The following is a 27545-nucleotide window of genomic DNA, read 5'->3' as shown; positions in this document are numbered from 1 at the left end:
ATGTAAAACTACAAAGATGTAAAGCATTGCAAGTGGGGAGATCGAAAAGGAGACAAAGGTAAAAAAAGAACAAAGAGAAACAAGCAAATGGCCGGAGATCATAGCGTTAGCCGGCCAGCGGCCTAGCAGGAAATTACTTCCCATCGTACATCTGTTCAGGCGTGAGGGAGAATTTGCCCTTCTCGATCTCCGCGACGTCAACATGGTCGGGCTTGACATACCGCGCGGTAAGAGCAAACCGCAACTTGTTCTCCGGCACCACGGAGTGCTATATCGGTCAGCTCTGTTATTTAGCGGTGCCAAAAGGGAGGATGGCCACGAACCTCGTAGTACCTCTGAAGGTTTTCACCGTGCATCACTACCAAGTCTCCATGGTGCAACTCCAACTTGATGACTGGCGGAGCTTGCTTCCACTTCTGGGTGGCAAAGAGAGTTCGCCGAGAGTTGCTATACTCATCATGTGAGATCTCGCCAGCTTCAAACTTTTCTTTGAGCGCGCGACGCTCATTTTCCAACCGGCAGCCTTTCAGCACGGGGTCGTCCTGCAGAACATTCCCAGATACGGCTTTGCCATCGCCGGTGTTCACCCTTCGAGCAGCTCCATTGAAGTGCTTCTGCTTCATGCGGATCCACATTGTGGATTTTGCTCCAAGTGAGAGGGTTGCAATTGTAGGGCCCAGAGAGGATTCACCATCGTCATGGTACTAATGAATCTATTGTTTAGTCGAGATCAGGGGCCCAGGGCCGAGCTCACAGTGTCACTTACTCCTATCTTCATGCCCTCAAAGTACCCCAGCGTCAGCAGCTCATTGGGAGGCATGTATCTGTCTCCAGCAGAGATGACAGCTTGTTCAGTCGCCCACGAAAGACGACCGAGAGCTCGGAGGATGACCTCAGGGGCTTCGCCAAACGCCTTTGACAGCACCGCCACGACATACTTATACGGACTACCCTGTTTGATTTTAGTCAGCGGAGATGTCAGTAATTTTGATGGTCGGACGAGTTGACGTACATGGTTCACCGCGAAGTGAGCAGTAAGTGTGCCCGCGACTGTCCAAAGTAAGAATCCTGAAACTTGAAGTTGTGCACCTTTCTCACTTACCTAGACTGGACGAAAGCGGGAAGTGTTTCAAACCAAGATCTTCACGCTGAAGATCGATGAAAAGGTCGTCGGGCCCGTTTGGTCGGCTGTTAATTTCTTCGTTCGCCACAAAATGGGTGATAAAGCCGACTCCATCAAGTTTGTAAGTGAGCCTGCGATAGGGAGAAAAGCTAACATCATCAATTTCTGGGATCATGAACTTCGTATTGAAAACCATTTCTCGTTTGATTGAGGGCCGCTCGGAATCATCGAGTAGAAGCTGGCGCGAGATGGGGTTCATTGTCATGAGCCTTTCAAATGAACACACATTACCACTCGTCTCAGTGCCAGTAGAGTCATCGCTGCACTTCCAGCCTCGCCACAATGTTCGTCGAACACATTTGTGACACTCAGGGCACACAATCCCTTTCCACGCAACACGAGATGTGCTAAGGTCCGTGGCATCCTCGTTCAGTGTCGAAAGAAGATCAGGGACAAGGCTGCATTTAGGCCCACTTTTGGGGTCGGGACGACTGCGGAAGCTCAAGAAGGCAGGGTTAAAGGTTAGCCCAGGAGGACTGGGAACGTCTCCAGTCTTCCAGAACCTGTCACACTCCGGCTGAAGGCACATCCAACCATCCTCATACATACGGATGCTCTCCTTGGAGCAGCTCTCGCACTTCAGGGTTTCAGGCTTTGTGTCGAAGTCTCGGAGTTCGAGGGGCATTGGAGGAGCAGAGCCCTTTGCTGCCCACCAGCTTTTCTCCGCGAGATTCAATTTCTCAAAACGGACCTTCGCTCCATGATTCGTACCAATTCTTTCGAACCAAACATTGGTAACCCGAAACCATGACATGATGTTGTACCGATGTGGAAGGGCCCGATTGAGAATCTTGTGCTTGCTCCCTTTCGTACTGGTCAGCTACAAGCTATACCATACAATCCGCGATGAATTGACAACCTACCAATGATTAATCCAACAGGTAGCTTTGTGTTCTGCTAGCAATGATGCTTCGGGCGAGCATGCTATCAGCCTCCTGGTTCCTTTGGAGGATCAGGTTTCCCTCTGGGTCTTTGGTACAGCAACCGCCACTAATTCAGTTAATACATGCAGTCCTTAGTTGGCAAAGAATGAAGCTCACACTCGAGTGATGACGACCTCTTCGTCAATATGTGTCCGGGCACCACCGTCAGCATCAATGAGAAAGCCCCAGCAAAAGCCCTCGTGGTGATACATCGCACCCTGAGTGCAGTGGAACCAAGGAATTGCGTCGCATAACTGTTGGCGATTCTGGGAGAACATTAGGACCTAGGTGAAAGGACCCGAGATGGGAGTTTCATACCTCAGCCCACGCCGGTGGTTCACCATGCACTGGCTCCAGGACTTGGTCACTGATGGCCGCTTGAGTGTGGTCTGATGGAACTACTAGCATCAGCATGCCATACACCACGGTGAACTATCCAAGAAGCCTTTGTTACCTTTCTTTGCCTGCGTCTTGCTTTTGGTGACGCAGCCCGATTTCACCACTTGGTCAGCCACATGAGACCGACTAGCACTAGGACTTGGAGCCATATCGCACAATTACAGTGCTTGCAGTCTGGTATGCCATTTCCTGGGTTAGCGTATGTGGTCTTCAGACCTACCGCGTGATGGACTCACAGTACGAACACTCACGGTCACTCACAGTCGCCACAGAAGCAAATGGGGGGTTCAAAGGTGCTTGAAATGATTGCTGGTGATTGAATCAAGATCCAAGTCAATGAACATGAAATAGAAAGAGGAAAGAGGGGAAGATCAAAACGCGCCGTCAGAGTGATATGGCTCGTTGTTGCTGCTTCGAGGAAAGTGAAGCTTGAGAGGGAGGGAGGACGCAGAGCAGGCCTACGACAAGCATTTATACCCACCAGGGCGGTATACAAGTCACGTTAAACCTTAGATGGGATGAATCCTTGACTAAAGGAAACTACGAACCACCCATCGATGGATGGAGATGTGCTAATTTGGACAGGTTCCAAGGTTCCAACAGATCGCGCTAAGCTCCCCGTGATCTGAATGTTCCAAGCCAGGGAAGCCATCTATTGGAACCTCGGAACCTGTTCGAATATAAATGCTTGTCGTAGGCCTGCTCTGCGTCCTCCCTCCCTCTCAAGCTTCACTTTCCTGGAAGCAGCAACAACGAGTCATATCACTCTGACGGCGCGTTTTGATCTTCCTTCTTTCTATTCCACGTTCATTGACTTGGATCTTGGTTCAATCACCAGCAATCATTTCAAGCGCCATTGAACTCGCGATTTGCTGCTGTGGTGGTTGCGAGTGACCGTGAGTGTTCGTACTGTGAGTCCATCCCACCTTAGGACGGAAGACCACATACGCTAACCCAGGAAATGGAATATCAGACTGCAAGCACTGTAATTGTGCGATATGGCTCCACGTCCTAATGCCAGTCGGTCTCATGTGGCTAGCCAATTGGTGAAATCGGGCCGCGCCACCAAAAGCAAGACGCAGGCAAACAAAGGTAACAAAGGCTTCATGGATAGTTCACCGTGGTGTATGGTATGCTGATGCTAGTAGTTCCATCAGACCCTATTCAAGCGGCCATCAGTGACTAAGTCCTGGAGCCAGTGCATGGTGACTGGTGAGCCACCGGCGTGGGCTGAGGTAGGAACCTCCCATCTCGAGTGCTTTCACCTCGGTCCTAATATCCTCCCAGAATCGCCAACAGCTATGGATGCAATTCCTTGGTTCCACTGCATTCAGGGTGCGATGTTTCACCACGAGGGCTTTTGCTGGGTCTTTCTCATTGATGCTGATGGTGGTACCGGACCCATATTGACGAAGAGGTCATCATCACTCAAGTGTGGGCTTCATCCATTCCAACTAAAGACTGCATGTATTCACTCAAATAGTGGTGGTTGCTGTACCAAAGACTCAGAGGGAAACATGACCCTCCAAAAGAACTAGGAGGCTGATAGCACACTCGCCCGAAGCATCATTGCTAGCATGAACACAAAGCTACCTGTTGGGTTAATTCCATATTGGTAGGTAGGTTGTCAATTCATCACGGGTTGCATGGTATAGCTTGGAGATTGTAGCTGACCAGTATGAAACGGAGCAAGCACAAGATTCTCAATCGGGCCCTTCCACATCGGTACAACATCATGTCATGGATTCGGATTACGAAGATCTTGATAGAACGTTTTCCGCTTTCGTCCAGTCTACCTAGGTAAGTGAGAAAGGTGCACAATCTTAAGTCTCAGGATTCTTACTTTGGACTATTCTTACTTTGGACAGTCGTGGGCACACTTACTGCTCACTTTGCGGTGAACCACCTACCGTCCTAGGTTCCGAACAATCAGGAAGATGTAAACAACATTGTAAGGCGCTTGGTATGGTTAAGGAAGTACCTATTGTTTCAACATTTTATATTCCCAAGATGTTGTTCGTACATAAGGTGTTATACATGACCCATCTATATCTCTATTGCTTACGTTGTTCAATAACTGGGATCGGCTGCTCTGGCTGAACAGCAGCCTCTCCGTTGAAGAATTCCACCTCAACACGTGGACCAACGAAGTTCTTGCGTCCGTCCACAATCCACTGAATAGTGGAAATGATGAAGACAATACCAAATGCCGCAACACAGTAGTCTGTCATAGGGTTAGATTAGCCTCAAATGCTGCAATCGTGAAAGGTGGGCACAACTCACTCATGCTGGAACCAGTAGCAGGCAACACAGGGGGGAATAGGAACAGGATGGTAGTCAGAGAGATATAGGCCAGCGAGATCTGAAAAATAGGTCAGTGAAAATTGTCACGAAACTACTGTCAACAGTAATTCATACCAGATTAATGGTCCAGCCAAACCATTCTGGCAAGTTGAAAGAGCGCTCGGGTAGCATTCTTCTTCCCCGGGCACAGTTGACTGCAATTGGCATTCCATAGGAAAGGTCTAGCAGCACCACCGATGCAGAGACAATAGCGTTGAAAGCGCTTTGAAGTGTTAGCAAGGTGCGATAGGGTCAGCGGGCTATGCATGTGCTTACCTAGATGAGCCCAGGAAGATGCAACCGAAGATAGTCACAAGTGCAAGGTTAAGATACAGCGAGTTGAGGGGGACGTTCAATTTAGGGTGAACCCGAGAGAAGAAAGGAGAAGCCGGAAGACCGCCATCACTATCGTCTCATTAGTACCATGGCTTGTAGAAAACCCAAGGCGTCTCTGACATACCGTGCAAATGCATAGATCATACGACTACTTGTCGTCATGATAGCAGTCGCAGCGAACAAAACACAGACGAGCGGGAAACTTGGGAGGATGTCAGTCAAAAGCAAAATCTCTCGGAGCACAGGAAGCCTACATCAAAAGGCAGATTGCACCAGCGTTGCTCGAAGTGGCGTTCTTCAAGATCGCAAGAAGTGGCGTGGCGGCAGATTCGATGATTTTGTTGATGTCGCCCGCCACGAACAGTAGAACGACAAGGAAGATTATTCCAGTCACTGTGCCAATACCAACGCAAGCAATCATGATCTTGGGACCCTCAATTGACGGGTTGGGAATTTCTGCAATTCATTAGCCGGTACTCCACGATGAAGTTCGAGTTGCTGGGACCTACCCTCAATCATGTGGGCAACACCGTCGAAGCCAGTCACACCCAGACCACCTTGTAGAAGCTATAAAAGAGTCAGAAAGTATCCCTTTCAAGGGCCAGCAACAAACGACATACTCCAAGCAACCAAGCGACACCATCGGGCCCTAGAATAAGTCAGTCTAAGTGTCTGAGAAATATAGAAGCTGGAGTCCTGAGAACTTACATCCCGTTTCGTTGATGAAATCCGTGAAGACAAATCTGTTACATGTGAGTGGTAAATACCAAAGAGCGCGGTATTAAAGACACATACTCTGCAGAGTTATAATTGGGAGAGGCACATGATAGGACGGTGATGCAAATGACAGCAAACCCTGTCAGGGACCAGATAACTATGACTGTCAGCAGTGGGTCTCTCCAATTCAACTCGGGGCAACTCACATGCGCCCTTGGTAACATAAGGCATTATATTGTTCAAGAAAGCGTTGATCAGGAAGGCAACAATGTTGTAACCAAGATAGATCAGGAATTGGTGCCAGCGCTGGGGTGCGAATGTCTATTTCCAAAGGTCAGCGAAGAATCAGAGCATAAGTAGCAAACAACAATCACTCACTGGGTTCATTAGAGAGATTATACCCAGAATGAGTTCACTGCCCAGAAGACCTCCAGTTGCGACCAGCGCAACCCAGCCTGAGCAATTGACCCATCCTGTGATCCAGGACAAAATCGGCATCCAACTTCTCCATGAAGTCACAGCAACCCAGTGGTATTGGCCTCCAGCGGTGGGATACGCCGAAAGAAACTCAGCCAAAGAAGTGGCCATGCACAAGTTACAGATACCTGCTGTAAGAAGACCTACAGTGACATTGTCAGCTTCGTATCCCAGAACCAAACGACGAGCTGAGCGAAGGCATACCCCAGACAACACTAGCACTGCCTCCAGAGGGCAAACTGAGCGACAAACTCGCCGATAAAGCCGTCCATGACTGTGTACTGTCAATAACTGTATGAAATGTGGTATTCAGGTCGATCCCCGATCGCGTCACGTACATTCAGAATTGCAAACGCCAAACCCAGCATCGATCTGTAAGAGAGGTTTCAGCGGTTAGGATAGTCCAAGAGTCAGGGCATCAATTTCATCAATTGCGATACATACATTAATGAGAAATTTCGCTTGAGCTCAGACTTATGGCCCATCTGGGCCAGCTGGGCATCATCACTGTTCAATTCTTTGTCCATGGTGATTGCGACGTACCACACGCGGAAGATGAAGTGAAAAATCCAGGGAGGAACAGGTCTGGTATTAAGTCAATCCTTCATCGGCAGAAACCAGAAACTCGTGTGGCACTTTCCATATCGAAAACGACTCTCTCCACAACCATCATTCTTGCGGGGGAGGAGACAGTCCGTTGTACGGAGAGGTTTTAGGTAACAGGTTTGGGGTATAAGCCATCGGCGGCGATAACCCACGATCTTCTCTGATTGGTGCGGCGCACCGAGAACGGCCGATTCGGCCAGTGACAAGATCGTCACTCCAGCAGGGGTTTAACAAGGTTCTAAGGCTGACTAGCCGCGCACCGGTGATCCATGGCTTGCGGCGGCAGCCCCAGAGCTTATGTTTTTGTTGGGATATCATTGGTTGGAATTGGACCCACATCCTTGATACACGGTGGCAATTTCCATAGAAGGAACTGGGGGGAGGACGATCGTTGGAGTCACTGACGAAACATTTAACGCCTCAATATGGTGTGCCGTATTGCGCGATATGTATTGGCAGCGTAACTGGGGTCTGGGGATATATTGTGAATGGATCCCAAGATCTGGGGAGAACCCTGGGATTGACGAGTGTACCGCACTGCTGACTTTCTCCGTGTTTCAGTTAACTACTAAGCCAATATTGCTCTCCGAATCCGATAGGGAACGCGGCATATGTGGAGAAGTGGGACCGGCACAAATTTGCTATCTACACAGTACGGACTACTTACGGAGTACACAGTAGATAACTATCACGGGAGACAAATGCTCGCATGTAAAGATTTGTCTCTCTTTCACCGACGGCCACTCTACAACATACTCCAAACAACTATTTCCTATCAGTTTAGGAACACAGGTATTTTCCAAGGTCATCAGTCCACCTTATTATCAAGTAGTACTACGGAGTAAATCAACCTTCTATATAATGGCTCAAGCCTCCAACGGAATCTGACTACTCAAGACTTTCCTTAGGTAATGTACATGGATGTGAGCTCTTGGGTACCTAAAGCTACTCAGATACCCAGCTCTATGCCAGGAAGGCAGCTGATGAGGCATGAAATCGAAGCATTTTTCCTTGTGACAGAAGATACCAGTCTAGTTGAACAGAGAACATTCAATTCATAACTAACCTACTAATGGACATGACAAACGGGTGGAATCCGGTGGATTGATAGAAAGGCACGTGACTTAGCATTATGTGGGTTCATTCCATTGTACTCTACAGTAGGTACTCCTATGGAGTACTGTGTACACACTGTGTGAGAGCAGGACGCAGGTCACAACCCACTTCCTCACTTGACAAAGTTGAAATTTCATTTTCTCACTTGATACACTGTAACATTAACACTGTCCCTAAGGGGGGGCAGTAGCAACGGGCTCCGACGCCGTGCGAGGATCAGAATGCCGTAGATCAGCGACAGGCCGCCCAAACATTCGGATCGAATATGCTCGGCCATTTCGTCTTCTGACCTCATGCAGTATGCGCGCCGGTAGACCTCAAGGTATGCCTCGGGCGCAGTGAGGGAAAGGTCAATGTTCAACCAACCCTTTTCTTCATCGTTCAACGCTTTAATATGCGGATGGAGGAGCATGGAGACACAGCCGCGGCATGTGTAAGTGAGCAATTGTGTCTGCGCACGGGGGACGATTGGTGCGGAGAATATTCCGCCATTGGCGAGTGAAGGAAAGGTCCAGTGGTGTCTGTACTCGGGATTGTGCAATTGAGCCTGGGTCAAAGGCTCCAGATGAGCTCCGCGGAATCCATCGTAATCGGATTCGGGCAAGAAAGCACCCCCTGGAACAACAGCAAACTTCGGATCCTTTATACCTGCGCGGATCTCCCCTGCCGCAGTTTTGATGGCTTCACGGGAACCATACAACTCCATCGCTCTGGCGAGTGTGCGCTTGATTGGGTAAACCCAGCAGCCATACGCGCCCTCGCCGGGGGGTCAAGCAAGCTGGGGGGACTGGCCGCTCTGGGGTCATCGTCACGCCAGCCAACGGCGAAGATCGGTGGAATCTTTTCGAGCTCGTCCAATGGCAGGGCAAAGGCTGCAGTTGTCTGTATCTTGGTCAGGCACCAACAGGCCGGGTTGTTTTGCATACACGGCGAGCAACAACGAACCATCTCTGCAAGCCAGATCCAAGAGGCCCGGTCGCCGCATGAGATGCAGTAGGTACTGCGAATTGCTTCTTTCAACTCCCAGACCGCGAAACGCCGGGGGATGCGGGCGAACCAGAGAACATTCGGCAATCCGGGGGCCCATTTCTTTAAGAAGGTCATCGAGCTTCTGGCAACGACGTGATGGGCCATGTGATTAGCCAGAGAAAAGTCCATGGCACTGGGAACGTCAAGATGCTCGACTATCTCCAGCAGTATCTCGAGCGGGAAACAGTTCAAGACCCCCAAGTCGTTCTCGAATCTGGTGTCTGGATCAAGTGGCTTGCCAATCTCAACGTCGTGATCAATGGGGCTTATGTACTCTAGCTGTGCAGTCATCTGGAGAATCTTGCGAGGATCTATGCTGTGGGCTATAAATTTCGCCTTTGCGACAGTGTCCTCATCCGCGAGGAAACGCATTTTGATAGCGAGATCGGCGTCGAACACACAAGTTTTTGGGATAGGATGTGTTCGGTATGGGGTCACTCGGCAAGCGTGTTTCCTCTTGTTTTCGACGACGGCAAGAGCTAGTACTAATGGCATCAATACGTCAGTACACGTTGAATGCGCTTCGATCTGATCAGCCTCACCTCTGCGTGTATCAACGAATGCGCCGATGGATTAGGTACCGAGTACGAACGTGATTGATGTGGAATCGTTGATACAGGAATCAACGTTCGAAGACCTAGTACTGGTGAGAATCTGAATCAACTTAACATTCGATCTGATCAGGCTTACCACTGGTTATTCACGAATGCGCCGATGGTGTAGTGTAGTAAAGGTTCGTTGGGGATCGAAACACACGTGATGATATTGTTAGAGATGGAGAGAAGTTGGGAATGGGAGGGCTCTGAGGAAAACGTAAGTGGGAATAAATAACACACAGGTCTCGGCATCGTATCATACTCAGGCCTACCTACCAATCGAGGAAGCCTCAAAACCATCCTATTGTCATATGACAGCTGGCCTCACAACAATAGCATACTCCACGACCATTCCATAACGACCCCGAGCTGAGATGAGGTAGGTATCACCACGCCAGGTGCTACAATCGACGCCGCGGTAAAGCAGACGAAAAGGTCATGAGATTATCAATGTACAGATGAAGAATAGATATATCAAATCAGCATAGTAGATACAAAGGCCCGTAGGCCAACTGAACAGTGCCGGCACGCTAAAATATACGTAGTGCCAAAATCCTTACTCGACGTCGTCCTTGAGGTTCCTCAAGTGATCAGTCCGGACGACATAATCATCCTCGTCTTCAAACCCATTGGCCCCATCCGCCTGCTCATCCTCGTCGCCATCAACAGACCCACTAACAGACCCGCTAAGAGATCCATCAAGCTGTGAAGAGCCAGTGCGAGTCCCCTTGCCCTTCTTACTGGAGCTCTTTCCCTTGCCTTTACCACTGAGTGTTGATTGGCCGCTTAGGCTGCGGACAAGACTGCCTGGCCATTTGTTCAGGCCTTTAATGCGGCCTTGGATACCACCGATTGGATGGATGTCACCATTTGTGGCCGGTGACTCGCTTGGTGTGATTAGCGCCTCACTGATTGTTCCAGAGCCGCCAAGGTTGAATGCTTCCATCGCCTCGGCGATTGTCTGCGGCGCGGCAGCAGAGGGGTTTTGCTTTGACTTGTCAACTGCTTCGAAGGTCTGGCGAATGCGCTCGAAGTGTTCGAGTTCCTTGGCGCTGTGAGGGGTTAGTATGATGATTACTCTTCAAACTGGGGGCGAGGTAAAGGTGGGGGTGGAATGAAAGCATACCTAACACTAGGAACGAGCTCTCCTTGGGCAGACAAGAAGTCTTCCTCGGTGACCATCACATTCACATCCTCCTTTGTGGCGAGGTGGTCGAAGAACCAAGCAGTGCTAACAGGGCCATCGGGCAAACTCTTAATCTTCTCATCAACAGCAGTAGCCTTTCGGGTAATGGCCTTCAGCATCGCATCAGAGCAAAGCGCATACAAATCAGCACCAGTGTAAGTCAAAGGAAGCTGCTCCGCGACCCGGTCAAGTGAGACATCAGGGTGAAGAGCGAACTTCCGAGTCAAAGCCTCGAGAATGGTCGCCTGTTTCCTGTGTGTGTCTGAGACGCCCAAGTAGAGCATCTTGTCGAAACGTCCAGGACGGAGAAGTGCAGTGTCAAGCAGATCGGGACGGTTAGTCGCACCAATAACGAAGACGCCGCCGCTGTTCTCCTCTCCTCCGTTCATGCCATCCAGTTCTGCGAGTAGCTGACTGACAATACGATCCATAACACCACCACTGTCTCCCTGGTTACCACGCTTGGGGGCAACGGAGTCCAGCTCGTCGAAGAACACAACGCAAGGGCGGGCGTCACGAGCGCGCTGGAATACTCGTCGCACGTTGGCTTCGGATTCACCAATGTACATGTTGAGCAGTTCAGGGCCCTTGACAGAGAAGAAATTGAGAGAGAACTCGGTAGCAATGGCCTTGGCAAGCAGGGTCTTGCCCGTACCGGGTGGGCCATAGAACAAGATACCGCTGCGCTTTTTCATACCCTTGGCGAACAGTTCTGGACGTTCCAGAGGCAGCTGGATAGTCTCGATCAAGGCATCCTTGACATTGGTCAGTCCACCAACATCATCCCAGCCAACGTTCGGAATCTTGGGTGCGCCGATCGAATCCGCAAAGTTCTTGCGCGCAGCCTCAACGGCGGCGTCAAAGTCTGCCTTTGTGACACCGCGTGCACCGTCGCCTCCTGCAAGCAGGATGTCTCTGACAAAGACCTCCGAGCCAGAGATTTTCTTGCTGGCCTCCGCCAAGCTTTCGAGGCGAGCCGTTCTTGCGGCAGCAGCTCGTTCCACGACATCGACCAAGTCTCCTGCAACAAGCGCTGCGGTCTTCAAGGCCACGGTTCCCAATTCCACATCAGCAGACAGTTTAATACTGCGTTCTGCAACGGCATTCCGCAGAATTCCCTCACGCTCTTTCTCTTCTGGGGCGCCCATCTCGAACTCATGGGTGACCAGGCCGCGGATCCCTTCTGGGATGGTTTCAACATCGGTGGTGGTGGCGATAACCACTCTGGCATCGTTCAGGATATCCGTCATTGCAGTAACAATACGATCAGCGGTCAGAACCTCGATATGCCTGATCAGTAGCGCGGTGCAGTTTGCCCCACAGTGGAAAGCTCGCTCTGCCCGTGCCTTGAGATATGCCTCGGTCTTGACGTCGCCTCCGTTTGCGCCGCCTTCAGTCAAAATATCGTACGCGTCGATGGGGAATGTGTGGAGACCGATATCAGAGCATGCCCGAGTCGCGACAGTCGCCTTGCCGATATGCCTTTGCTGGGACCTGAGAAGAATAAAGACAGGCTTCATGCCTAGCTGAATAGCTCGGGGGCTCGTGGCGACAGACATCAAATCGCGCAGTCGCTCCTGCAGAGGGGAGATAAAGGATTGAGGTGCGTCGGCAACAATTCCATGAGGAGTCGGAGCATCTTGAATGCTCTTTGGGATGGTCTTGACGCCCAGCCAATATTCCCACCCGTTGCCCAACACACCGGGAACTCGACTCACGTCGCTTCCAGCCTGCACCATGCGTGTAGTTGCCGGGTCGAGCACAGCCACTCCACCCCACTGGTCTTCGCCTGTTTCCTCCACCTCCTCTACAGCAATCGGGGCTACCTGCCCGACACGGAACCAGGCGACGCCGATTTTACGAGCACCGGCACTACCGGCGTCGGGGGTTTGGCCTAGCCGGGTAGTAATATCTTCCTCCTGGTTGGCGCTGTCACCGCCAGCGGTTCCAGAGAACACTGCTCGGCCGAGTCCTTCGTCGACACTGATTCCAACCAAATCGCCACTTTTAAGAATGCGCCGGCGCGACTCAAAGTAGTGCTTCAGGCCTGCAAACAGAGCCGGTTGAAGGACACGGTCCATTGAAAGGGGGTGGAAACCTTGAGCAGCGTGACTTCCTTCGCTAAAGGCGGGTTCTTGGCGGCTGTGTTCTTCATGTGGTGGAGAAGACCAGCTTTTGAGGTGCCGCTGGGGGTGGCGAAGGTCATAGGAGAAATGCGCAGGTACTTCGGATTGTCGATGTTGCCAAGAAGCAACGGCGGGACATAGACGGTAGGCGTCAAGCGGGTGGGTTGACGTTGTGACATGCTCGAACGGCGTTCACCTGAGTGATTAATGGCATACCGTGGCTTGGAGGATGGAAGACCAGAAAGACCGAAGATCTTTACAGGGCGCCAATCGCCCGAGTCCTCTGGGGAGTCGGTAAAGCTTCCAAATTTGAGGGAGGCGAACATGTTCAGCTGGGGTTCTTCGCCAGCTTCAATTCTGACCCAATCACCAGAGAAGCATCCAATCTTGGCGAGAGTGCTGACATCCACAAAGACAAACGAATCAACATCTTCATCATCGCGAGGTCTGGGGTGCAGCACTTCATTCGGGACCTGCTGCAAAAGCCCTTCCACTTTGAAAGTCTTGCCCCCGCCACGGCCAGGGCGCATTGTGGCCGATGTGAAATTCGATGCCACAGATCCAGGAGTATGAATGTCATCAAATCGTCGACCGCCGGCTCTGGGAGTGGCTGAGCTCATAGAAGACATCACTCCCGACGCTGTCTGGGGCAGTTCAGGCGCACTGAGGGAAATCATGTCTTCGAGGGAGTCATCTGAGGAATCACTCATGGAACCCACTGAGCCCTCTGTTTCAGACTCCTCAGCAGCTGAGGTAGCCTCCATCTCCGTTCCACTTTCCCCGGGTTTGTCCTCGGCAGCAGAATAAAATTGTTCGTTGGAAGTATCGTCAGCTTCATCCTCGGCCACTTGCCTCAGAAGCGAGGACCTCGAAGGCAAGGTTTGCGAGGCACGGATTCCTTGGGGGCGAGCTTGCACAAGGACGATCTTTGTCGTCGACATTAGCAAGCCTTGCGAAACAGGCTCACAAAATGAGATTCGCGCCGGGGGTGGTGGCGCATGAGTGATTGGATGGGATGGGAGTGGAAGGGGCAGCACATCTCCGGTGTGCACAATGCGCTGAGCACCCAATGCCTCACGAACGGCGGCAGTAAGACGTTGTTCAGCATCGGCTGCAGCCCGTTTCGAATACTTCTTGGCTTCTGCGGTTTTCCCCGCTTTACCCCAGAGTCCATTTGGCCCCTGCGTATTCGTGAACCCACCACCAAATCTGGTTTGAACGTCATCATGGTTGCGGAGAAGATGTCGCTCGACGGTGACAAATATCGTATCGAGGTGGATTGGGGCGACATCTAAAATCCGAATCTCGACAGAACGGTGCGCCTGTAGGGAGTTGCGTGACGAATCGACTTTCCCGAGAGCCTGGAGGAAAGGCTGGAGTGAGTCTGCCGATTCAGGGAACAAAACGGTCGAGTGTGACATGGTAGCCGGAGATCTCTCTGAGGGCTGGATGCGCACTGGGAGTATTGTCCAGGTTTGGTCCTCCACGGAGGTATGAGTCGGGATATGCGGGGCAATTGCAACATAGAGCACTCCGTCGTCGGAAGTCGTAACATCTGAAAAGAAGCGCATGTTAGCATTCACTGTATACATGTGTAAATGAAGCTTTCCACTCACCTTGGAGGGCCTGTTGCTGGAACAGGTCATTCGCTAGATCCTCGGATAATATGCCGACTTTCCCACGCAGCTGGGGGTCCAGCGCTAAACGAGCAGCAATAGGTGCCTTATTGTTCAATCGCCGCTTTCCAGCTCTTCTTCTCCGTTGTCGAGGCTGCTGAGAGCTCTGCCCATACTGTTCGAAGTCCATGGTTGCGGTGTCTTGTCCGGTTGCCGTCGGCAAAGGAAGCGGAGGGGGTATAGGGGGATTGGTGAGAAACGAAATGCAATCAGCAAAACATGCAGTTAACAAGCACACATCAGAGGGTATTCTAGATAGTTCCCCGCCAAATTGATCGGATTACTGAGGGGAGAAGACGAGGTTCGCCGGATCCAGAATCCGGGGGAAATCAACACGCGGGCAGCTCGGCACCGCCCACCGTTCTGCCATATCCCGAAGCCGAGGTCCAATCGGTAGGGGAGGACGGAGTACGATGCATGATGGACATAATAGTAGTATTAAGGATAGGTAAATCGCAGCTGTAGGTACGGCAATTCTCATTCCGACATCTTCGCGATTCATCTCATAATCTCAACAGCAATATGAGCATGGGCAATTTTTGTTCCTGATCTAATTGTAACTTGTAAGCGTGCTCTGACGCGATTGGCCATGCTTGTGATTGCATGTACCTAACAGCTTCCCACGTTTTAAACCCCGGACATTATTTGAGAGTCGATCCAATAATTGCAAGGCAGTCAATGACAATTCATTGGCGCCTTGCGCTCGGTTCCTGACATATTGAGAACCTATACTTTATGCCGAGTGGGTAATTCGTAACTACCTACGTGAGATATATACCTAACAGCTAAGGTAGAGGGCATGCCGGGCTCACATGAGCCCTGCAGCCCGGGCGGCGGGAGGCACCTTCATTCCATCCTGCCACAGATCTGGAGTTCTACGTCAACCATTAGGCAGTCATATACTATCCATGGATGATGAGAAACATCGCAGCCTGAGATAGTCGAGCCAAAGAGGATGTGATGGACGAGATGAGGCAATTCCGGGGAAGCAAGAATGCTGTTGACTAATTGCTCTCTTCGGGTGGCTTGTCTCCCGGAATAAACACCCCTACCAGCCCGGGCAAGAGCGTAGGAGAGGCCAGCTACAATATAGTCGAACAGTTATGTGATACGTTAATCCCCGGTGAAGATCTTCCGCAACTGGCGTTGGAAGCACTGGCAGATATGGTCAAGCATAGTCAGGTCGAGTAGCATATCAGAAATTCAATCACTGAATTATTTGGAGGCGAAGCTCAGCACCAGACAGTATGTGGAAAATCGGTCTCTTTTCATGAACAGCTGTGGTGGGCTGTGCAGATAGTCAGATTGGGGCGCAGTCGAAACAAACGGGAACTGTCACTTGGCACAGGTACAAGTAGGGCCCTGGACAACGATGATCATAGAATCACAAGCATACTGCATGTACAGTACATAGTAGGCAGTGGTCACTGGTCACTCTTTTTGGGACTTTTTGTTTCCACGTCACTTGGGGGCCAAGCCCTGGGGCGTCGGATGCTCCATGCCAATAAGCGTGGTGAATATCCTTCATCGTATGATCCTGGCAAAATGGTGACGTATAACTGGGTGAAATAAGAAATGCTGACTACATCCAATTCCACAAATTCCCAGAAAATGAGAAAAAGATTCCTGGGTTGAGGACGTGTTCTTTTCCAGAGGGATCTCCAAAAAATGCTGTAACCTGGAGAGGTGAGGCTCTTTTTACGGGGTTCTTATCTCTCCGGGGGCCGAGTTTCCATTTTAAGAATCAGTGGGACCGGTGGAGAAACGGTATCGATACCCGCCAGGGACCACACGGGAGCCACCTACAAGGCTGGGCAATGTAATTACCGTCATTGGTTTACCATACCTGTGCTTTATGAAGCCAATCATAAGCAGTAGAATGTGCTCAGCCATCGCACGCTATCCCCAATTAGGGATTAGCGTCTTCGTCTATCAGGCAGACATCCAACACCTCATCAGTGAGCCTCCGGAGTCTTCCCTTCCTTGTTCCGCTTATTCCCCCCCGTTAGTGTTCTGTTTTATTCTTCAGTTCAAGCTTCTTACCTTTTGCTCTTTATCGCTGCCTTCCATATAAGGATTCCTTCGCAGAACAGATTTCGTATTTAGTGGGGCCCCCTGCTTGGAAACTCGATCGTGGAAATTATATCTCGGGAGCGTTAGAACCCCATCAACTCATTGACTCTGGGGAACTCACTTCATTCCTGGGGTTTTCTATCTTCGATTGCAAGCCATTCGAGTTGGTGTCAGAGGCTGTCACTGCTCTGAATTCCGTGTCAAGACATTCCGAACCCCGCATTGCATTGGGTTAGGAGTGCATGCTTACCCAGAGACTATCAGCGATCTCTATTGTGAGAGATCTCTTAAAGCTTTATAGCTATTCACGAGTGTCGCTGCCAGCCACCCTTGCTTCAGATTCAAGAGCAGTGGTGTGTGTCGTATACCGAAGAACGGAAAGTTCGCATCACGTCGACGCTTGCTCTCTTATTCGACAGTACGCCACTTTCTGAATCATCTGGACAACTATCACCGGTGAGTCATGAGATGGGCCAATCAGCCGTAGCCCCATTCATTCCTTGTCGGGATTTGTATGCTGATTGATGGTCAACGCAGTAGTACGCCCAATGAAGTCTGCCGTTCAGCCTGAGCCATCGCGGCTGCACCCGCGTCGTCGGCCCGTCTTAAACACTCCTCTTCCCACCTTATCGAGCGATTCGCTTGATTCTAAGATGTGCCTTAGGAAAGGAGAGACTTTCCATACTCCTACGTCCCCTCCATGCAGTGATCACGACCCTGTCGTGAATTTCCGCACCCTACCTCATCGCTCGCCGACTTCGTTGGAAGCCCTCGCTGCTGCCGAAGAGCGCATGACCTCTATTCTAGGCCGCCTGACTCTGGACAGTACCGAAGACCAGACCTTGCAGACCACTGGCGACGATAGCTCTTTAGAGGGTGGTCGTGGCGCAGTGCACAGCCGTTCGAATTCCATGTCGGACTCCCCACGCTGCTCGGATGAAGAGGGCCGTGGAAAGCCCATCCCTATCGATGAGAAAAAGGCTCGCCGACAACATACCCACGAGTCGGATAGCGGACTTGGAACTTCGATCAGTAGCGAAGAGGGGCTCACTGACTCCGAAAATAAAGGTGGGTGTCACATGCTCCATTCATTTGTCTTTTCATTGTTCTCTCTCAATAGAGTTCTTTGTTCTCCATTAAGCTCATGCTTGCTCCCTATTGTCTTCCCTTTGAACGCTAACAATTACTAGTCCTCAATAGCATTCATCACAAACAATCCACCACAAGATCAATCTCCGCTATTGATGGCTTACTTCCGAAACGTCAATTGGGCCCTGCCGCCTGCAAATCGATTGAGCGCCTCGTGCTTGTTCCTATTTTAAAAGAGGCTCGTTTACAGCCATTCCACCCATTGGTCCGAAGCATCCCGAAGAGAATTTTGAATAAGCAGATTGTCTGCTTGCGTGACCTTGAGAAGACTCTATTGTGGTTGGCACCTGTGAGTTGATCCATTGTCTCCTATCTGGGTTTGGAGTTCTGGTTATGCTTATTCTTATTTCTTTTAATTGAAGACCTCGTCCACTTCTCGAAAGTCTTACCTCGACTTTTGCGAATTTACTATCCAGTGCTTGCACACTTCGGCGTCTCATCTCAACGATCGTGATCAACGCCTACCGGCTGATCGACCGTACACTAACGGATACTTCCTTGATCTTGTTTCTCAGGTCCGACGATACGCAGCCATGATTCGCTCTGAACGCCAGCGAGTCCAGGAAAATCGGGATCCGAAGTCCGACAAGGGGTCTACCACGTATGTTTTATATTTGATATAAACTCTGGATTCAGCTAATGTATGAGCTCAGTGTCGAACCTGTCACCCTGGAAGGCGGCCTCTCTATCAATGGAAAGCCAGCTGAACTTGTCGTAATGCAAGGCGACAAGCAAATCTCCTTGGCCACCGGCAAGCCGCATGAGGCGGAGCCCGGTAGCACTTCTAAGCGTGCCATCATCATCGAGGATGGCGTTGATGAGGGAGTCGCACGGTCGATGGCCCGTCGCAAGAAGGATGCCCCTCCCATGAATATCAACCAGAAATGCCCCAATTGCGAGAAGGTCTTTAAGCGGCCTTGTGATCTCACGTGAGTTCGGCCCTGCTGATCAGATCCAATGCCGAAACAGGTACTAATCCATCAATAGAAAGCACGAGAAGACTCATACTCGTCCCTGGAAATGTGATCATACCGACTGCGCTTACCACACAAAGGGTTGGCCTACTGAAAAGGAACGGGATCGCCACATGAACGACAAGCATTCGGCACAGCCCATTCTCTACAAGTGTCAATTCCACCAGTGCCCGTACACCTCGAAGCGCGCCAGCAACTGCAAACAACACATGGAAAAGTCCCATGGGTGGATTTACGTTCGATCCAAGAACAACGGCCGCAGTGGGAGCAAGCGAGGCTCTTCTGTCCGAGCCACCCCTCAGACCCCCAGCGTGTCTACCCCCGCTTCGAAGGCCACCGACTTTGCCTCTCCCATTCCCGGCCCCAGTCCTTCTCCCTCAGCCCCGACCTACAACTGGCCTGATAGTACCCAGTTCAACTTTGCCGATCCTCCTGTATCTGCCAACGGTGACAATTTCCCATTGTTCGAACCAAGCCCGCCATATTTGGTGAACGATGCCAATCAGTTCCCGACTTCAGTGAATCTCACGGCTTTCCAGAGTCAGTTCAAAGCCGGTGACCCGAACGGGCTGATTCCCGTTCTTGAGATGCACCCCCAGTCCATGAATGAGGTCGTTCCATCTCCTGAATCCGTTCCCGATTTGATGGACCCCTTGTCCTTTGATGGATCCCCGATGACCGGTACTGATAGCATCAACCTCGAATGGGATTGGAGCAACCTGGAGTATCCATCCAATGAAGACTACACTGCGCTGGCCGCGCAACTCCCTCAGGCTCAATCCCACGAGGCGATCAAGGGCTATCTGAATGAATACGATTCAATGAACCTCAACCACTGTTCTTACGACCCCTCTGGCAAGCCTTTTGGTCTTTCTCCAGGTGCCCAGGGTAACGCCACCTTGTACTCGCCCCCATCTTGCAACGTTGGCGATACATTCTCTGGGCAATACGACCATGGCCGTCCGGCCCCAGCTGGAAATGACTTTACTCTTTTCCACCAGAGCAATCAGAGCAACCCTAATGCGCAAATGGGTCTCGGCGCTCACCCTATGATGCAAACCCCCAGTGATCACTCTGCTGGCTATGGCCAGCCCCAACAGCAGATGTTCCCCACTTTCGAGCAGGAGCACGTTCTGCAGGGCATGCAGTCCTGGAATGGCCAGCAACCTCAAGGAAACTACCTGCCTGAAGACCTGGATCTGGCATTCATGAAGTAAAGAGGTGAATACTCGGGGGTTCGCAAATACTCTCTTCTCAGTTGGCGTCAAGCGATTTAAACGTTCATAGCGATGGAAATTTGGTTGGATCTTATTCCTTAGCTCTTTTGATTCCAGTAACATGACATATGATGTCCTTTAATACATTTCATTTGCTCCTACCGTGTCCTACGTCATAGCTATCTATCTGGATCTGCTTCTACGTGACCTACTTCGTACATAATGGCCTTGGCCGCTTGGCGGGATTACCAGGTGATCCACGGCCTGGTCACTTCGAAATACAATCAACCAATCATACCTTAGGGAGTATTAATTCGGTGTCCATCACTTCGTTGTTCAGAGAAGAAGAGGAAAAAGCTACGATACGATGACACTGCCGAGAGATACCAAGACATAGTTAGGGCAACGAATTGGTAGGCAGCACCAATAATTAGTCTTGGCACACAAGAACTGGGGACTGTGTAAGGCTGATTGTGTCAAGATAAATTATTCAAATTTTCGCGACTCGGATGAAAATAGTATACACTAGACACTACCTATCCTAACATTAACAAAGAGGCTATGGCTTGATGGGCGCTTAAGCCGAGAGACTAAGCTCCAAAATATCGGGCGTGACGACATCATCTTTCTCTCTCCCGCCCCGAACTCTGCTCCGCTCAGCCCCCCTCAATTGTCTTCTCTTTCGCAACTTTCAATAGATACCTAGAGTCCGTGAGACTCAGTTCCCACTCAGCCTTGTTTGGTACCTAGTTGCAGCTTCAACCGGCTTAGGCAGACACATTATACGGAGACATCATACGCTTAATATTTCACTTCGCAACCACCCCAACTGACTGGTTGTGCTATTTGCTTTCCTTGGGACTCAGCTTCCCTCATACGTGCATCGGACGGTTACCCCCTTCAACATGCCGGAGTCGCAATCAGATCCCGCATTCCCCAATGGGGCCAAGGGAGATGTGGGCGCCATCCCACCGGGTCAGATCCTGACCGGCAAGCAAGAACACTGTAGGTAGAGGAGAAATTTGCTTTATAATCTTCCAGCTCCGCAGTCACTAACATGGCCATTGTCGTTTCGCAGATCTCAAGCGTGAGCTAATCGCTCGCGAAGTCCGCGCCGAAATCTCCGAGCTGAACTCCCCCACCGCATTACAGCGATTCGGCGCCCCGTTCAGATCGGAATTCGGCGAGGTCGCGCCTGTCGACTCGGAGCTTCCGATCCTTCGGTACATCTTCGTTCACCATGTTCGCAATTTCCCGTTCCTTGACCAGGCGCGCGAAAAGGAGTTCTGGCAGGATAAGCTGCAAGTGGTGGGTGTTTCGATATTTTGGATGAGATCTGTGAAGTGACAGGGACTGACTGTGGAGAAATAGTTCCTCGAATCGTTCGCCAACAAACATGTGTCTTCTTCGGAGGATAGACTGGAGGAAACGAAACGCCGGAAATTGGCTCGGAAATGCGAGAAGCTCGTGGAGCTGATGATGGTCTCGGGCGTGCCGACCGCGTCAGGATATGAGGAGCGCATTCAGTTCTCGGAGATTGAAGTTGTTGAGCGCGGTGCTCAAGATTCCGGTCTGCTCGTTAATATTCCTGAGGGCAATGCGATTCATGGTTGGGATGTGAATGTAGCCGCTGTTCGCACAACCTCTGTCAAGCGGACAGTGCGGTACCATCAACATGCAGTAAGTATCATAGATGCGGAGCGGGGACTGCTCCAGAGTAAACGTGGTTACGCTGACATTCGTCATAGGAATTCATTATTCGAGTCCGTCAGGGCGATAAAAAGGAGCTCCATGTTGGGAGGAGGTATGGAGAATTCGTCAAGCTCCACAAAAGACTGAGCACTGAGATGCCTGGAAAGCACCTGCCTCCTCTTCCACGCAAGAACAAGTCCTCCACCTCGAGCTGGTGGGGTGCTGCTGTAGATGATGACGCTTCGTCCATTTCATCCATCTCAACACAGGGAACGGCTGCCCCGGAGGATAACAGACTTTCTGTGCCAACTACACCCGGCAACCTCCGACGATCAGCCTCCCGAGGATCGATGCGGTCAACAAAGTCGCCACGTGCATCATCAGGGGATGTGTCAAGGGAGACTGTTCTATACAGGGAGGAGCAACGTGTGTCGCTCCGCGCTTTCCTGCGTACCATTTTGCAAAACAAGCGAGTTGCGGAATCCAAGGCCATGGAGGAATTTTTGACTTCTCGCCCTATCAATCTGAACGAGGAAGAGTTGATCGACGTCCGCAAACGAAAGGATATGGATGCTGTCAGAATCGAAGAACAGAAGAGATTCTATGAGATTGCTCGACAGCGAGCAGCTGAGTTGGATGTTTACATGGAGCGGTTCCGGCGAGATATTGTGGAGAGCAGTAAGTCGCGAGCTTTTCCAGAAAGTGAGGCCGTTGCTAATCACACTTGCATTTCAGACGGATTGACAAAGCTTTTTGCGGAGATTCGGGTAAAGCCCACGATTCAAGACCTCAGCCCACAATACCAGAAGTTTGCTGAGTGGCTTCGTATTGAGTATGTTACTCATCTACACCGAGTGTGTCTTGCCCTACTAACATTGAACAGGGTTGCCGCGACGATATACCATTTGTTCCTAGCCGAGGATAACTCCCCAGAACTGTTTGCACAAGCGAAGAGAATCCACGGTCTCGTTCCATATACGCTGATGAAGAATGTGATTCGCATCGCCAACCCTGCTGCGGTCATGTCTGGTGTTCTTGACCTTTTCATGGCACAGCCCTTCGGCTCGCGTTCCCTTCTGCAACGGATCTTCTCTTTGACACTAAATGAAGGCATCAAAGATTTCCAGAGATCTATTGACACTCTGGCAGCAAAGGTCGAAGATACGATTCTAACTCAGAAGCTAAAGTCCTTCGCGGAAGCGGATGAGGATATCAAGAATGATATTCGAGCAGATGCCACTAATGACGAGGTTGACATTGTTGTGGCCATTCTTCGGTCTGATCTTCTGTCTCCCGAGCTCACCCCGGAGCAGATTGGCAAGGTGTTCAACGGCTACGTTGCCTGGAACCATGCTGTGGAAAATGTAGACTTTGAGATGCAGCAAGGCGCCCAATGGTTCGCTCATATGAAGCAACTTCTGAAGCTTTACACTCGCCAGCGCGATAAGGCGATGATGCTCAGCATTGTCGAAGAGCCGGTTACACTGCAGCTCTTCCGCGATCTGTTCACGATCTTCTACGAGCCTCTAGTCCGAGTCTACAAATCCGCCAATGTATACGGCAGCATCACAGACTTTGCACATTTCGCCGATGATGCTATAGCTGTCATCCAAAGTGCGCAACGCCAGGATGCTTCCGCCGATCCAAACCAAACAGTTCAGGCCTTCATCGACCTTTGCGCTCGCCACGAGGACAACTTCTACAAGTTCATTCATGAAGTACACCAGCACGACAACGGCCTCTTCCAGTCCCTGATGGGTTGGATCGAAGAGATCCTCGATTTCCTGCGCAATGGCCCCGCCGGAGGCAAAATGGATATCAACGCTTTGTTCCAAGGAGCTGTTGGAGTGGGCCAAATTGACAAAGAACTTGCTCTTGAAGAAATAAATCTACTTATCAAGTGGCAAGAAGACCGAAAACGCTGGCACCTGAATAAGACTCGCCAGAAGATGGCTGCCGAGGGTACCTCTGGAGAGACGATCCCAGGCACTACGACTTTCAAGGGCAGTGACTTTGGTCTGGACGAGGTATGCATCATTCACTTACTTGAGTTAGAAACAGAACATGAGACTAATCGTGTTCAACAGGCTGATTTGGAGGATCTTACTATATCTGACGAAGCTTCTGATGCGTCTGACGAAGACACCGGAGATGAGGACATGGACGACCCGATTGCGGTGGAGCGCCGCCGGCGGACAAAGAAGCAAGACCAGCTTCGCCGTACTGCAGGTGAACCCGCCAAGCCGGAGGTTACAGAGATCCTCAAGCTTGCCGAACCCTTCGGCATCATGTTGCGACATGTGCTTGCCGATTAGATGGTGACAATATGCTTTTTTTTTTCGCCACGCACAGATCGTGCCTGTGATACCGCCACCGAGATGGCCTTTTCCATTTCGGTTCTACTACTTGTTTTTTTTCGATACACCGATGCATTAGTCGCTTGTTTTCAAGCGTTGGCTCATTATGGCTGTCTGGAAGATTTGGGAGGATTAGATGAATACGGCGGGCATTAACTAAGGACCGCACACTGAATAGAAGACAATTGACACACAACAGTTTATGAAGTATTGGCTATGTGTCTCTGCAGTGCCTCCACGACCTGCCCATAGCCATTCTCCAACGCCACTATTAAAGGGGACTTCCCATCTGCATCGCCCAACTGAGGATCGATCCCGTCAGCCTCGAGCAGTAGCTTCACAATACCTAGATGACCGTAAAAAGCAGCATTAAACAGCGGAGTCTGACCGTTCTCGTCACGGGCATTGGGATTAGCCCGCCAAGGCCCACTCAGCAACAGCTTCACAATCCCCTCATGGTTCCTATCCGCCGCAACTCCCAACGGCGTAGTCCCATGCATGTCGGCAATCTCCAACCCAACCCTCTCACACCCAACCAACAGCCCCACAATACTCTCAAGCCCATTCTCAGCAGCAGCAAACAAAGGCGTCTGCCTCTTCCAATGCGTCTGCAAATTAGGATTTGTAACATCCCACTCCAACAAAAACCGGACAACATCCACTCTTCCCGCCGAAGCCGCAATAGAGAATGCGCCCCGCCCATACTGCTGTCCTCCAGCATTAGGATCCAGCTTTTCTCCAAAGTACTTAACCAAATACTGCACAATCTCCACATGACCCATAATAGCCGCGTAGAAAAACACATGCTGACAATGTTCAGCACCATCATCGCCCTCAAGAATCAACCGCAAATGCCGCGCAAGCAGCAGCCCCACTTCCCCATCCGCATCACGCGCAGCCCGACCCAGCGGCGTCCACCCCTGTCTATTCGCCACGCGCGGATCCGCCCGCCCACTGCACAGAAGCAACGTCATCATATTCGGCTGGTGGTTGACGGCAATCATGAGCGCCGTGTCACCCGCCTTATCCTGTAAATTGACATCGGTGCGGTCGTCCTCGAGCAGTGTCTGCACGACAGTCGCGTGGCCTTCTTTGACAGCCCAGGACAGCGGCGGCCGGAACAGTTTCCTGTCGCGGGTATTTGGGTTTGCGTCTGGGTCGAGCAGGAGCAATTTTAGCACTTTGATGCTGTTGTGGAAGGCGGCTAGGAGGATTGGGGTGCAGCCTTTTATTCGGGGGTCGGCGTCTGTTCTTGAGTGGATGTCGAAGCCGGCGGAGAGGGCTTTTAGCGCTGTTGATGGGGTGTCGGCTTTTGAGGCGTGGAAGAGGGATTTGGGGCTTGTGGATGTTGCATCGCGCTTGTAGAGGGTTTTGTTTAGGAGGAGGTGGGTTGTTGTGGTTGTGCGCGTGAAGGCGTTGAAGTCGGAGAGTAAGGGGAGGAAGTCGGAGATTGCGATGTATAGTTCTTTAGGGAGGGTTGCGAGGGGTCCTTGGGTGTTGGTGCATGGTGTGTGCATCTGGCCTTGCTTTGGAGGGAGGAAACATCAGGGTCTAAGCATATGTGACGTGCTTGGCGACTATGAGGATTTTCCAAGCTTCCGTCCACGTGGGGTTAAGCTTCTTATAGTGATGGATTTGCGATGTGGGGGGATCGTCCGTCAGTCTCAGTTGGACCTACCGTTGTTGGACATTTATGAGGTCATTTGTGGTCGAAGTATCTGATATCACAGCCGAAGTGTCTCACTTCTGTGTCTGTCTGTCTGAGCTGGGATCTCCTCTTGTTGTGATTCGCATAGATGCCCGACTTGGATGTCTCAGATCCTACAACAAAATGCCAAGACTGCCAAAAGTCCGGGGCGATAAGATAAGGGTTTCCATGACGACGAATGTGGCTTAGTCACCAAACTGCCGTTCCATCCATTGCAGCGGGACCGCTGAGGTAACTGAGGTAGGATTGGAGGGTTCATCTTCTCGTCGTCACCACTTCTGAGTAACTATATGGGCTATAATGTTCTCCCCTCAGAGGTATCCAAGGTCTCCAGCAACAATGGCCCCGCTTCGCCAGGGTCTTTTTAAAGATGGCCTCTGGCGGTGCAACTGCCCAGATCGCCCAGTTGCAGCTCATCGTCAAACGAAGAAGGAGGGCATAAACAAAGGGAAATGGTGTATGTCAAATCTAGAGAAAATCCCGAGTATCCCATTCAGAAACTAAGAGTGAACAGTCTACAACTGCGCCAAACCGCAGGACCTCGAATCAAAATGCAAGTTCTTCCTATGGGAAGAACTCGCATTAGAACGAGAGCGAGAGGCCGTTCGCAACAACTCTCGATCTGAACCTGACCCTCTCATCTTTACTCCGACGAAGCGAACCAGCCCACGCTCGCGTAATCTTCTAATAACACCACAGACTGAGCCTCGATTCAAGGATGCACCACAACACAACTTCATATCACCACCCAAGACAGCCAAAGCCAGAATGATCTCCGAAGCGTCAGATGATTACGGTTGGGATGATGACCTGGATGAAAGCGATGAGCTTGTCACGGCACTAGCTTCCAGTCCGAGCCAAACCGAGAGCTTCATCTCACAGTCGAGCTTCATCTCACAGCCAAACTTCCATCCTGAATCACCGTCGAAAACACCCCGCACCGCAAACGTAACTTCGCCCGGCAAGCGCAAATTATCAGATGTTGCGCATGAGGATGCCTCACATGACCAGACTGCGCTCGCAACGCCTTTCTCGTCCCAGTCCTCTCGCAGCAGAATGTTCCCTCCCTCCTCGGCGGAAGTATGCTTGACGCCCACGCCTAGCAAATACAAGGATGTACTGTCTGCAGACACCAAGTTTGATGTGTCGGACCTTGCGAAGAGTTTACTTGATACCATGGAGAAGCATCATGTCGTCTTGCCGAATAAAGCGCGGGATGAGGTTGTCGCGCTGCTCAACCGGCATGACTTGAGAACGCAAGGCATTATCCGTGGGCGGGATATGACACGCTTGGCGCTGAAGAAAAAGGATGATGAGATTAAGAGGTTGCAAGATCGTGTCGCTGATTTGGAGTCTCAAAGGGAGCTGGATCATGCTCTTATTGAGGGCTTGGAACACTCTCAATGAGGTTGTTCTTTATGTGTGCAACACCTACCACTGATATGTCCCTCCCCCGTCGCTATTTTAATACTCTAATATCCCTTCCCGTTGCAAAAGTCTCCCTCTATGCCACGAACTCTTATGATGATATGATAACCTTGCAAAAATTGCTATGTGCGGTTACTACTGTGTCTGTTGATATTCCAACCCTTTGTCGAGCAGTGAGTCAGTCGAGTTACAGCTTTGCTTTCTTAGCTGATGATATAACTTCGCTCACAAATT

At 50.9% G+C, this 27545-nt stretch overlaps 7 protein-coding genes across 7 annotated transcripts; 3 read left to right on the top strand and 4 right to left on the bottom strand.

Moving 5' to 3' along the window:
* Window positions 1-133: 133 nt before the first annotated feature.
* Window positions 134-2654, bottom strand: N7515_008241 (uncharacterized protein; the record flags this gene model as incomplete). The annotated part of the gene is made up of 9 exons (XM_056668985.1): window positions 134-268; window positions 324-704; window positions 767-952; window positions 1013-1050; window positions 1103-1995; window positions 2063-2173; window positions 2224-2372; window positions 2425-2504; window positions 2561-2654. The coding sequence occupies 9 exons, from the start codon at window positions 2652-2654 to the stop codon at window positions 134-136; spliced, it is 2067 nt and encodes a 688-aa protein (XP_056518815.1).
* A 1905-nt stretch (window positions 2655-4559) lies between these two features.
* N7515_008240 (GABA permease GabA) lies at window positions 4560-6905 on the bottom strand (the record flags this gene model as incomplete). The annotated part of the gene is made up of 15 exons (XM_056668984.1): window positions 4560-4729; window positions 4789-4867; window positions 4924-5071; window positions 5125-5253; window positions 5309-5386; window positions 5439-5640; window positions 5694-5751; window positions 5805-5833; window positions 5893-5927; window positions 5980-6058; window positions 6108-6222; window positions 6280-6521; window positions 6583-6652; window positions 6717-6750; window positions 6823-6905. 15 exons carry the CDS (start codon window positions 6903-6905, stop codon window positions 4560-4562), a joined length of 1551 nt encoding a protein of 516 aa, XP_056518814.1.
* Window positions 6906-8233: 1328 nt separating this feature from the next.
* Window positions 8234-14843, bottom strand: pex6 (AAA family ATPase peroxin 6; the record flags this gene model as incomplete). The annotated part of the gene is made up of 10 exons (XM_056668983.1): window positions 8234-8781; window positions 8853-8982; window positions 9046-9614; window positions 9711-9766; window positions 9820-9931; window positions 9998-10026; window positions 10286-10777; window positions 10852-12950; window positions 13010-14592; window positions 14654-14843. 10 exons carry the CDS (start codon window positions 14841-14843, stop codon window positions 8234-8236), a joined length of 5808 nt encoding a protein of 1935 aa, XP_056518813.1.
* A 2491-nt stretch (window positions 14844-17334) lies between these two features.
* On the top strand, window positions 17335-20126 carry ace1 (putative C2H2 transcription factor (Ace1); the record flags this gene model as incomplete). Its single annotated transcript, XM_056668982.1, has 5 exons — window positions 17335-17854; window positions 17977-18224; window positions 18298-18536; window positions 18589-18864; window positions 18923-20126. The coding sequence occupies 5 exons, from the start codon at window positions 17335-17337 to the stop codon at window positions 20124-20126; spliced, it is 2487 nt and encodes an 828-aa protein (XP_056518812.1).
* A 905-nt stretch (window positions 20127-21031) lies between these two features.
* On the top strand, window positions 21032-24133 carry N7515_008237 (PX domain-containing protein; the record flags this gene model as incomplete). The annotated part of the gene is made up of 7 exons (XM_056668981.1): window positions 21032-21131; window positions 21205-21434; window positions 21498-21806; window positions 21875-22496; window positions 22554-22650; window positions 22702-23845; window positions 23906-24133. The coding sequence occupies 7 exons, from the start codon at window positions 21032-21034 to the stop codon at window positions 24131-24133; spliced, it is 2730 nt and encodes a 909-aa protein (XP_056518811.1).
* A 242-nt stretch (window positions 24134-24375) lies between these two features.
* N7515_008236 (ankyrin repeat domain-containing protein) lies at window positions 24376-25692 on the bottom strand (the record flags this gene model as incomplete). The annotated part of the gene is made up of 1 exon (XM_056668980.1): window positions 24376-25692. The coding sequence occupies one exon, from the start codon at window positions 25690-25692 to the stop codon at window positions 24376-24378; it is 1317 nt and encodes a 438-aa protein (XP_056518810.1).
* A 530-nt stretch (window positions 25693-26222) lies between these two features.
* N7515_008235 (uncharacterized protein) lies at window positions 26223-27290 on the top strand (the record flags this gene model as incomplete). The annotated part of the gene is made up of 2 exons (XM_056668979.1): window positions 26223-26340; window positions 26398-27290. The coding sequence occupies 2 exons, from the start codon at window positions 26223-26225 to the stop codon at window positions 27288-27290; spliced, it is 1011 nt and encodes a 336-aa protein (XP_056518809.1).
* Between the last annotated feature and the right edge of the window lie 255 nt (window positions 27291-27545).

The sequence above is a fragment of the Penicillium bovifimosum genome, assembly GCF_028826915.1.
Source record: "Penicillium bovifimosum strain IBT 22155 chromosome Unknown utg000006l_segment0_segment0, whole genome shotgun sequence".
NCBI classification, from domain to species: domain Eukaryota; kingdom Fungi; phylum Ascomycota; class Eurotiomycetes; order Eurotiales; family Aspergillaceae; genus Penicillium; species Penicillium bovifimosum.
This window is presented reverse-complemented; position numbering and strand designations above follow the sequence as displayed.